The sequence below is a fragment of the Grammomys surdaster genome, unplaced genomic scaffold (assembly GCF_004785775.1).
Source record: "Grammomys surdaster isolate TR1022 unplaced genomic scaffold, NIH_TR_1.0 130, whole genome shotgun sequence".
Lineage (NCBI taxonomy): Eukaryota > Metazoa > Chordata > Mammalia > Rodentia > Muridae > Grammomys > Grammomys surdaster.
Window position 1 is genome coordinate 5,758,006 of NW_021604588.1, and position 11,858 is coordinate 5,769,863.

At 39.2% G+C, this 11,858-nt stretch overlaps 1 protein-coding gene across 8 annotated transcripts in view; it reads right to left on the reverse strand.

Moving 5' to 3' along the window:
- Rabgap1l (RAB GTPase activating protein 1 like) overlaps positions 1-11,858 on the reverse strand; it is a 567,726-nt gene that overhangs the window by 96,072 nt on the left and 459,796 nt on the right. For 2 of the 8 annotated variants that reach the window (XM_028758451.1, XM_028758480.1), the window contains exons 1-2: positions 3,619-3,744; positions 750-1,496 (exon numbers count right to left, since the gene is read on the reverse strand). The exons of 5 other annotated variants lie outside the window; for them this stretch is intronic. In XM_028758451.1, coding sequence (XP_028614284.1) covers positions 750-860 — 111 coding nt within the window. In that variant the 5' untranslated portion in view covers positions 861-1,496; positions 3,619-3,744. Of the gene's footprint in view, positions 1-749; positions 1,497-2,556; positions 2,754-3,618; positions 3,745-11,858 lie in introns of those variants that run through there. One more of the 8 variants, XM_028758461.1, reaches the window with a different exon arrangement.

Sequence of the window (11,858 nt, forward strand, 5' to 3'; positions counted from 1 at the left end):
CTTTCTTTCTTTCTTTCTTTCTTTCTTTCTTTCTTTCTTTCTTTCTTTCTTCCTTTCTTTCTTTCTTTCTTTCTGCTGCAAAGAACACTACTATGCACAGTGAACACGGCAACAGTACAGCACAGTTCGAAGAGTGCGTCACAGACAGAGATTACCTGTGAGCCTCCCTGGCCAGTGCAAAGATGGAACAACAAACATTCTAACAACATAGTTTTCTATCATGCCAGAATGCACATGCCAAGACTATAAGGAGGCAGAAAAATAAAAAATGAATTTTTTTACAAATATTAGGTCACATCTAAAATTCTCCAAGAAGTTAGTTTGTTCTAGTTGTTCCTGGAGATAATATAAGACCTGAAAGCTATTTGATTTCTATTTACAAAGCAATTTGATTCAATTTACAAAGGTGACATGGCCCACTGAAAGAAATGTTCTACTTCAAAGAGACTGAACGGAAATGTATGACACTGTAGCTAATTTCATAGCAGTCGTACACAGACACAGCAAAGTGGTATTTGGCATTATGAAACTCTTCCCAACCTCACTACAGCAGTATTTAAAGCTGATTACTGACATCGAACAGTGTTTACTTATTAAACAAACCCACTGAAAGCCTGCAGACCTTGCTGTCAATCAACAGCCGTGCCTCTATTTACTTCACAAGAACCTGCCCCTCTCTTGCTATGGAAGGTGCCCATTATGTTACAGAAAGAGAAGCCCAGTGTAGTGTACAAGGTGGTGCCACCTACCATGGACCTGGGCTTGCTGATGGCCACCAGGCTAGTGAGGAAGTCTTCATCATGCAGCTGGCTGAAAACATGGGCGTCATAGGCTACCATAATGGAGATTTCTTCCATCATCTTGCCAGCTGGCTTCTCCACAGCAGCAGCTGCTGCCCCAGCTCCAGACCAGACTATCCAGGGAAAAACTCCTAGGGCAGCTCAGTGCTAGTGCACACACCCACCTGAGAGCCAGGGGCTGAGTGTCAAAATCCAGAGGGAAGGAGAGGAGGGAAAAAAGAAAAGGCAGCTGCTATCACAGACTTGCCTAGTAATTCACCCCCAGTGGAAAACAAGAGGTCTCTTATCTATGCAGGAAGTGTGCACCATAAACACCTGCATTCTCAACACAGCACAGGAGAACTTCAGGTTTGGGAATCTTCTTTACACTTCAAAAAACAGAAAGAAAAAGGTTTCCTTACTAGAAATACCCTACATGAAATTCCTCCCAAAACAAAAGTTGATTTATGTTATGTCCTTAGTAATTCAGACAGTTTCAAACAGTTCATCTCTTCATTGTTATTCACATGAAGATTCTTCTTGGAAGAAGAGTAATTTTTCTTAAAGCAATCAGCGCTTATTTTTCCTTATTCTTAGAAGATAAAAAGATGATAAGCCATTATTATTTCTCAGAATTTATAAAATTCTTGGTGCAGTTAAAATTTATCTCCTGAAGTCGGAAGGGGGAAAAAGAATCCTTTTCCCTTCTGAGTATTTCTGTTAAAAAAAAAAAAGTACCAAAATATAAAAATGAAACAATTATTTGGGATATCAATAGCAGTTGATAATAATTTTACTTTCTCCCACTAAAAATACAAATATCTGATGTGATTCTGGAGAAACACAAGGGTCTCATTTATAAACAGTTTTTCTCCCTGCTGATAAATATTCTTAGTCCTTTTATATTTAAAGTTAAAGTTGTTTAATTACTCAAACCAGCAGATAGTCACAAACTATCCATTCTTTAGTTCCCACAAGTGGTTTTTGGAGGACAGATGGAGATGGTAAGGCTTTATGTTTTCAGAAGCAAAGTTTTCTCAATCGCCAGGATAAATGACACATGCTTATTCCATGCACAGTGTGGGCAAAGAAAATGGAAAACAGTACCGGTCCTCCGAAAGCATGTTACCTGCTCTTCCTGTATCTGCCCTGAGGATTATCAGTACAACAATACTGAGAAGTAGTTTCTGTTAGTATTAAACATTAATTTGGTGACATCTTTTAAAATAAAAAGAAACACTGCTATGTGTTGTCTTTAGGCTTTATCACCAAAACCAGGATTATGTTATCTCTATTTGCTGGTTTGTGAGAGAATGGGTAAACAAACTCAGAATGAAATCCAGTGTCTATTTTCCCAGGCTTTCCTTCCATTTTTCATATTCCATAGCAGGTCTACTTAGCTAGTATCACCTTGTGCCATTTCATCCTGACTGTGGAGCTCTGCAACTCCTGTAAGCATTCTGTGGTAAAGCACCTGCTCACAGAAGGACAAACAGCCTAGCTAGGAAACGGCCAAGTCTAATAGGCTTACTTAAACAGAAAATGCAGTATCTTAAATAAATTCTCATGATTAAAACAACTTCAAGCTGTGTGTGACCCTTCCGGGAGCCAGTAAAGCATTTTTACTTCATTTCCCCTCACAATGCAGCTTTGTGTTTAGAGAATTACTTTCATTAAGAATTTCCCAGCACGTTTATCTTAAAGATGACTAGCCAAGTAAAAACTAAAAGATAATCAGGGCTCAAGGCAACATATGACTTCTCTGGGCAGTCCATACCTTTCGAATTCCTTTTTATCTTTTCAGTAGTATTTTTAGTGATAGCGTGGACTCGTCATATTTTCATCAGGCCAGCAGACTTGGAGGTCTACCTTGCAGCGTGGCTCTAGAAGCGAAAGCCAGAGCAACTGCTGCTTTCCTGTCTGCAGTGACTCAGTGCTTCCACTCTGAAGTCCGAATAGCACTGACAAAGACACCTGTTGTGAAAGGTAACCAAACTACCTCCCGTCATGCCTTTCTTTGTGCTGGCAACCGCCCAGGGGCAAACAGGAATTATAACCTCACTGGAGCAGTCCCCTCAGTGCCCAGCGAGAGCACATTTAGAGAAACAATAGGTAATCTTCTTGTTCAAAGCCCAAGGGGAAAAAAAGCACTTGGGGGAAACAATAGACCTAGGCACCTTAAAGGTGCTTCAACTCTAAGACTTAAGGGATCAGAACAAAAACAGATTTAGAAGACAACTTAAGGTTGTAAAGATAGTTTTAACTTTACATAAATGGTGAGCGGGTTTTTTTGAGACAAACAATTCTAAAAGCTCAAAACTTCAGAATCCTCTAACAGCCCAGAGACTAGAGTACTACTCTAGTCCAAAATACCTTTCCTGTTCACTATAGAGCCTAGATTTTCTTGAGCATCACTGACTATGATTTCTTACCTCTTTCTTGGAATTTTTACCATTTTTAAAAATTTCTTAAAATATACATTCTTGCTAGGGTCTTGCTAGGAAATTCAAGTTTTTTCTTTCTATAAACAAAAAGCACTCTGTTTGAAAACTGATGATCTTAGGAAAAACTTGTTCTTGGACCAATTTTTTTCTCTTTTCCAAGACATTTTCTACTGACTCTGAAGCAGTATGCTAACATCCTCCCCCAACTTCAGCAGCTTTTGTACACTGTCCTGTTTATCACTGGCCTTTCAGTTTTACCAGACACCCTTCTTGTGACTCACCCCCCTGCCCACTGGGTGACTGAAACTCACTGCATCATCTCCAGAGAGTTCCTGCAGTTCTGAACCTCACAGTATGCCGCTGACTGGGAGAAATGACAGTGGATAGAGAATTACCTGTGACCAAAGATTACGGCAAGCACTGAGGACACCAGCACTCAGGGAAGCTGTGTATCAACAGGCAGCAGAAAGCAAAGCACTCCTGGTAAACACAGGTCCCCAGTTCAAACAGGATCCAGCTAGCTGTCTATCGCGGAACAACTCATTTAAACTTAGGTTTCAGTTTCCTCTTGGTTGTGTAAATTGAGAGGGGCAGACTAGATCAGTGGTTTCCCCAGTATGCAGGAAAAGCAAAAGCAATGTGTCTGGTTTCCATCCACTAAATGGGCTAAGTGGGGGATTTCAAAGAGAGAATGCCTTTTAAATCTCTCCTCAGAGTAAACAGCAAAGGGCAACATGAAATGTAGGTATTAAGTACCCCCCAGAGTTGCTAAGTGTTTCAATAAATGCAGTCTACTTTGATAGACAGCTGGAGATTTTCCAATATCAAGCCTTTATACCAAGAAAAAGGGATTCTGACATGTTCAGAGCCTTTCTGCTTAGAACCAGAGTAACTAAAATATAACTTCAGAGTTTTTCCAGATGTGTTAATAACTTAAGATTCAATTGCCAAACTTTTTTAAAATTAACACACAAAAGCAATGGTTTTCATCATGGCGTGTGATACAAATGCCATTGTGCTTTGTTTTTAATCACACCCCTCCTGCACTGCCAGGTACACCCTCCCTGACTGCTGTCTGCAGGTCTCTTTTCTTTCCACTGCTTGCCTGAATGTTACACTATTCCGTTACTGATTTTTTTTTTTCTCTTTCCTTCCTTCTCCCTTAAAATCTTCCTCCTACCACAGTTCATTTTCTACATTCATAATCACTCACCCATATGTCTGTACAGATGATTCTACATGACACATGTGTGTATAAACACAGATTTGAATCTGGAGTGGTGTCCTGTCATGGTTTTAAATGCTGTTTTAAGAAGGTGAACTGAGGGGATAATTTGCTCTGGAGGCTGGTGTCCCCCCAAGTCATCTTTCTAAAGCTATACTTTTAAAACAAAACCACATTTGTTTCTCACTAAATAAGTTTGAGTAGAATAACACATCCTAGCCTTCCAAGAACATCTACTCTGAAATGTCATAGTTAGAAACACGAACAGCCAAAATGAAACTTAGGGAAAATATGATGACCTTTTTCTAGTCTGTGCTCTCTCAAATACAGCACAGCAAGAGCTTTATTGTGATACAGCACTTTGTTATCCACCAAGAAGCAAACACATTAAGAAACTGATCCTGCCTCCAAAGAAATTTCTCTCACTGCATGAGGGTGCCTGCAAAGAGTCTTCTCCGTCTCAGGCTCTACCTGTTGAACATGCTCGTCTTGACTGCCATACAATCAGGTCAGAGGGAAAGGAGAACAGAATGGCACAGGCAGAAATACAGCCTAGAGGGCAGAGGGCTGAGTGTGCACATGCATGGTCAGAGCCCCAGGGAAAACTGCTGCTTTGGCTTCATCACCCTCACCCCCACCTTCAAGTGCACTCTGGTTACAAGTGTTCAGTACTTCACGTTAAGGGATCTCCCAAACCATGAAATGCCAGAGGGCTGATATAGAGAGAACTAGAGGTAAGATGGTGAGCTTTTTTGCTAATCACCAAACTCTAGTATTTCTATCTATACTTAGGAATGTACATTACAAAATCCAAGCTCTACAAGACCAGAGCAAAAGATACAAAACAGCGCGAATGAGAAACCCTAGAGAGAAACAAGAAAGCTTTCTAGAGTGCTAACCATTTCAGTCACTGACAGAGTGGAGAACTGCTGGGACAAAGGTTAGAGAAACCTTAGTTCTCTTCAAAATTATACAGAGATAAGGAAAGAAAACCATTATTTTAGTGTTGAATTCCAGCCATTCAGCTCATTATCTTCCCTATCTTTGTAAGCAAATGCTAAGCAAACCCAAAACCTCAGCAAACATAAAAAACCAACCTCAAGGCATTAAGTGAGGAAAGAAAACCGGGAGGACATAAATACCAGCCTGACAGGCTCACTGGATAGCCTCCTGCCTCATTTGCATCTTACCACAAAGAAAGGGTGAGGCAGAGTCCAGAGGAGGAAAGAATGTCCCTAACCAACCACCTAGCTTTCCTTCTCAATTAAAACCCTAAGATCCAGAGCAAACATATCCAAATTAAACTTGACCTAAACAGCAACAAATGTGCTAAGAGACTTTACTTACACATTCACTGATATTTGCTATCATGCTGAATGAAAACTATTTCAGACCCACCATAGCCCTTTAAGCAGAGTTCAACTGAATTCTACTTACGAGTGACTTTACCTTAATTTCTACAGCATATAGTAATTTAATATGCTTTACTAGTAGCCAAAATAAATACTGTAAATTATGTACTACAACCATGTTTTCCCACAAGACCCTGACAGAGTTGGTTCAGGTGCTTACTGGTCCCAGGCTCTCTCAGCCTGTAGGTCTTCCTTCCTAAACCAAAAGCAAAACCAAACCCTCAAGACAAACAACATATAAAAAATTAGTTGTATTGCTAAAGATAGTAATAGTGAATTATCCTCAATAGAGATTAAAGCAATCTCATTCGTGGTAATTATGTGTGCTGGCTAGTTTTTGTTGGTGGTGTTGGTTTTGTTCTTTGTTTTGTCAACTGCATACAAGTTAGAGTTATCTGAGAAGAAAGAACCTCAGATGACAGAATGCCCAGCACAAGATTGGCTTGAGTGCAAAGCTTGTTGGTCATTTTCCTGATTAATGATTAATGCAAGAGGACCCAGCCCATTGTGGAAGATGCCACTGGGTTATATAGGAGAGAGAAGGCTAAGTAGGCCATTAGGGACAACATATCAGTAGGCTAAATAAATAAGCCAGGCACAGAAAGACAAAGTACCATAAGGAATCTACAAAATCTGACCTCATGGAAGCTGAGTTGAGAGTGGCTGGGAAAAGCTGCTCAGTAGACACTAATTACAGTAAAGGAGGCTCAGAGGTACTGGGTGCTACTACACAATAGAGTGACAACAGATACTATGTACCACATATTTCAAAAAGCAAGAATAAAGATGTCATATATTATCAGTATAAAGAAGCAATAAATAGTGAGAAGAAAGATGGCTCAGCAGTTACCACTGGCTCCTTCTCCAGAGAATCTGGGTTCAATTTTTAGCATCCGCATAGAGGTTCACAACTATCTGTAACTCTAGTTCCTGGGGATCCAAAGACCTTTTTTGGCGTCTGTGGTACAGAATGAAGGTGGTATACAAATACATGCAGGCAAATAAAAAATAGAGTAAATACTGTTAGTATTCTGTCTAAACTCCACCTCCACAGTTACCTGGCAACAGCCAGGGATGCTCCTCCCACAGTTACCTGGCAACAGCCAGGTAGGCCTGCCCACTATAAAAGGGGATGCTTGCCCCCTCCTTTCTCTCTTGCTCTGTTGATCCCTCGCCTGCAGGTTCTCTGCCCCCTCTCCCTTCTTCCCTTCCCTTTCCCCTCACTCCACATGGTCATGGCCGGCCTCTACTCCTCTACCTCTCTGTGTTCTCTCTCTCTCTCTCTCTCTCTCTCTCTCTCTCTCTCTCTCTCTCTCTCTCTCTCCTATTCTTCCCTCCCTCCCCCTGCCATCTTCTCGAGCCTCTCTCCCACCCTCCACCCTGAATAAACCCCCTCCCATGGAACCAGCTGGTCTGCTGTAGTCTGTTCTAAGCTGTGCGCCATGATCTTTCAAATACAATTTAAAAATAGAGTAAATTTTTTAAAAAAAAGATAAATATTTAAGGAGATCATGTATTTAGACTGACTTAAAAATTATATAATGTAGCTGGCCATGGTGGAACACATCTTAATCCCAGCACTCAGGATGCAGAGGAAGGTGGATCTCCTTGAGTTCAAGACCTATTCACTGTGTAGACAATGTAGTGAGTTCCAGGCCAGCTGTATCTGGAACCAAAGAAGGAACAGCCATAGTAGGACCATCTCAAAACAAAAAGATAATACAATGTATATCTGTATCAAAACATCACATGATACCTATTAATATAATAAATTTAATCTTTAGATATAATTTTAAAAATTAAGCAAAGAAAAACATCCGAGAAGACAAAAGGTATTGCATTATCAATCCTATCCCAGTTCTCCTTTAGACATTTACTCTTTTTAGCCACTGCTGCATTTGAGGGCATTCTAACAACTGACTCAGATGAACCCTGTCAGCAATGACTGAGACAGGTAAGAGGTGGTGGAAGGGAACTCGGCAGTGGGAATCAGTCTCTTGTTCCTTATCCTCTCTACGTTCCTGACTTCAAGACTAACAGAATTTAATCAATTACTTTTTATTAAATTGAGCGATTATGACAAGAACAGGGAACAAAGAGAGCATCTGCTGAATAATGATATTCATCTGTTATAACCTGATCAGCGAAACACCATTACTATGGGCTCTCATGTGGAAATAAATCATCCTTCCTTATAATTGCGTTGTAATTCGGTCTTTCATTGCTCATTTGTACCTCAGAGTCAGAAAAAAACATTTTGTGAGATAGTTTAGAGTCACAAATTATCCTGAAGCCTGGCACTAAACAACAAAACCTTAACTTAACCTTTTTCAAAGGTGACAAGGAGTTTGGGTTAGGGGTGCCTGGATGAAAGAGAGAAGTAAAGCATGGTTAACTGTGGGCCTGGGGAACCCCAGTGCTGTGACTTCTGCTCATGGTCACACTATACATGGCTGTGTATTGTCAGGCTGGTTTCATTACCCTCATTGTAAGAAGCTACCTGACTTAAGAGTTCAAGCAGTTTTAAGTGTGAGTAGAAAAGTCCAGGGTTTTTTCTTGCCTCTGTCAGGTTCATCACAAGCACAAGATAGAAGAAAGGTTCATTCAATTTGTATTTACATTTTGTTTGTTCTTTTGTTGGTTTTGTTTTTGAGACAGAGTCTCACTATGTAGCACTGACCTGGAAACTGCTAATAGATCAGCTGGCAGGTTTCCTCCCACTGTGCTGGTATTACAGGCATGTACCACCATGCCAAGTTTTGTCTTTTTATTGTTGTTATTATTATTAAATATCTCCTAAAAAACAAACATTTTTGAGTGTGGTTTGTGTATGTATGTATGTTTCCTGCATGTATATGTATGTATCACATGCATGCCTAGTACCCACAGAGGCACAAAGAGGGTAGCAGACTCCCTGAAACTGGAATTATAGATAGTTGTGAGTTGCCATGTTGGTACTGGGAATCAAACCCAGATCTACTGGAAGAACAGCCGGTGCTCTTAACTACAGAGTCATCTCTACACCCCCTACTTTTATTTCAATTCACTTAAAATTTTTTAAAGATATGTTCCTTTTATTTTATGTTCAAGTATTTTGTCTGCATAAATGCCTGTGCATTTCATGGGTGCTTGGTACCAGAAGAGGTCAAAAGATAGCACTGGATCCCCTGGAACTGGAGTTATAGATGGTCATAAACTACCATATGGATACCGGGAACTGAACCTGAGTCTTCTGCAAGAGCAACAAGTGCCACTTAACTGCTGAACCATCTCTCCAGCCCCCTCAATTCATTTTTTAATAATCAATATTATTTTGCTTTTAGTATATCATTATATACTTCAAATGTTAACTGAAAACGTAAGTGTCCAATATTGTTTATATGGCATTGCCAAGTATAAAGAAAAAGAAGACTGCAGGCAAGTCATGCATTTGCCCTCCAGTTACTGATGAACAACACATATCACCAATTGTGCTACAGCAGAAAGAACTATGAAGTCGGGCAGTGGTGGCGCACACCTTTAATCCCAGCACTTGGGAGGCAGAGGCAGGCGGATTTCTGAGTTCGAGGCCAGCCTGGTCTACAGAGTGAGTTCCGGGACAGCCAGGGCTACACAGAGAAACCCTGTCTCGAAAAACCAAAAAACAAACAAAAAAAAAAGAAAGAAAGGAAGGAAGGAAGGAAGGAAGGAAGGAAGAAAGAAAGAAAGAAAGAACGAACTATGAGTGAGGTAGATAGTAGTTAAAAGACAGCTTTGTGGTTTGCTTTAAGAGTCAGTAAACTGCCTAATGGGTTAAGAAAAATTTTTTAAAATATTTTTTAAAGATCTATTTATTTTATTTATACGAGTATACTGTAGCTGTCAAACACACCAGAAGAGGGCATTGGATCCCATTAAAGATGCCTGTAAGCCACCATGTGGTTTCTGGAAATTGAACTCAGGACCTCTGGAAGAGCAGTCAGTGCTCTTAACCTCTGAGCCATCTCTCCAGACCCTTAAAAAATGTTTTTAAAGATAAATATTTTTAAATAAAAAATATTTTTAAATAAAAATATTTTTAAATAATATTTTTATTTTTTAACTTTAATTTATATTTGTGTTTGTGTCTACCTGAGTTTGTGTACTACATGCATGTGAGTGCCCAAAGACACCAGAAGAGGGCACTAGCTCCTAAAGAACAGGAGTTACAGATGGTTGTGAGCACTCTCGTGGGTGCTAAGATAACTTCTGAGCCATCTCCACTTCAGAATATATAATTTTAAAGACTGTTTAAAATTTTATGTGTATGAATATTTTGCCTACATGTATGTAAGTGTACCACATGTGTGCCTGGTGCTACCTGCAGAGGGCATTAGATTCCTCTGGAATGGAAGTTAGAGACAGTTGTGAATAAGCACGTAGGTTCTGAGAACCAGTACTCTCAACTGCTGAAGCCTTTTTCCAACCATAAGTTTTAAACAGCAGTCATAACAGCAGTGCGAAGAACACTTTACCCACTGAATGACAACTTACATTTAAGTTAATTTTTTTTTTAAGATTTATTTATTTTATTTATATGAGTATACTGTAGTTGTCTTCATGCACAGCAGAAGAGGGCTTTGGATCCCATTACAGATGGTTGTGAACTACCATGTGGTTGCTGGGAATTGAATTTAGGAACTCTGGAACAGCAGTCATTGCTCTTAACTGCTGAGCCATCTCTCTAGTGCCCTGTTTAAGTTAAAGTTAAAACATATTTTCTTTTCTTTTTTCTTTTTCTTTATTTTTTTATCTTTTTCTTTTCTTTTTTTTTTTTTTCTTTTTGTTTTTGAGAAAGGGTCTTCTCATTTAGCCTAGGCTGGCTTTGAACTCATTTCAATATGTATTCAAGGTTGGTTGACTTTGAACTTTTGGTTCTTTTACTTCACTTCCCAAGCACTGAGATTATGACATGCCACGACACCCAATGCTGGAACATACACAGATGATATAGGGGATGATTCAGAGATGAGAAAAGGAAATTTAAACCTTTTGAAGGTTAGTAGGTTACATGTCTATTTACCTTTTAACCAATACATTTCTGTCCATGTCTTTTAAACATTAATATCCCCTAAAAGATGAAACTCTTAGAAAAATATGCATTTTTCCTTTCTTTTTGCAGGGTTGAGTATCAAACCCAAGACTTCATGCACACTAAGTAAACATTCCATCACCAGGATACAATCCTAGCTCATGGATTGCATTTCTACCAGATTAACATGTTAGAAGTACGTCTTTAAACTTTTAAACTTAACTCTAACTATCCTATATTGTTCTTTTTGCGAGGTTGACAATATAAATGAGATGTGCACACAGTTTTATGGTCTTAAGGACTGCAGTTTATAAATGAGTCCTATATTAGCTAATTGTAGATCAATAATTTTATTATTTATAATTATTGGGGCTACCAATAGTTTAATATTGCTTTAAAAAACACATAGTTTTTTGTGTTAGGATAATGACTTACTGGGAGGCAGAGGCAAGAGGATTTCTGAGTTCGAGGCCAGCCTGGTCTACAGAGTGAGTTCCAGGATAGCTAGGACTACACAGAGAAACCCTGTCTCGAAAAACCAAAAAAAAAAAAATAATGACTTACTCAGGACATTCCATTAAAAGGAAAAATCCACCTCTGGTATGTGTTGAGGGTAATTAGCTACCATGGAAAATCTACCCCAGAAGCTTTTCTTATTAAAGAAAATAAGCTATAAATACTTGAGTCAGCTTTGTAAAATACAATGGTGTAACAGCCATTTTGTGAAAAGCTTCATTACAAGTCAAAGTTTCTCTTTTGCAAACACACATTTTATTTGTGGAGCTCCCCTTGGTACTATGGAGAGAGATTCCTGTGATGTATTCAATGTTTCTATACTGTGATGTATTCAATGTTTCTATACTGTGATGTATTCAATGTTTCTATACTGTGATGTATTCAATGTTTCTATACTGTGATGTATTCAATGTTTCTATACTGTGATGTATT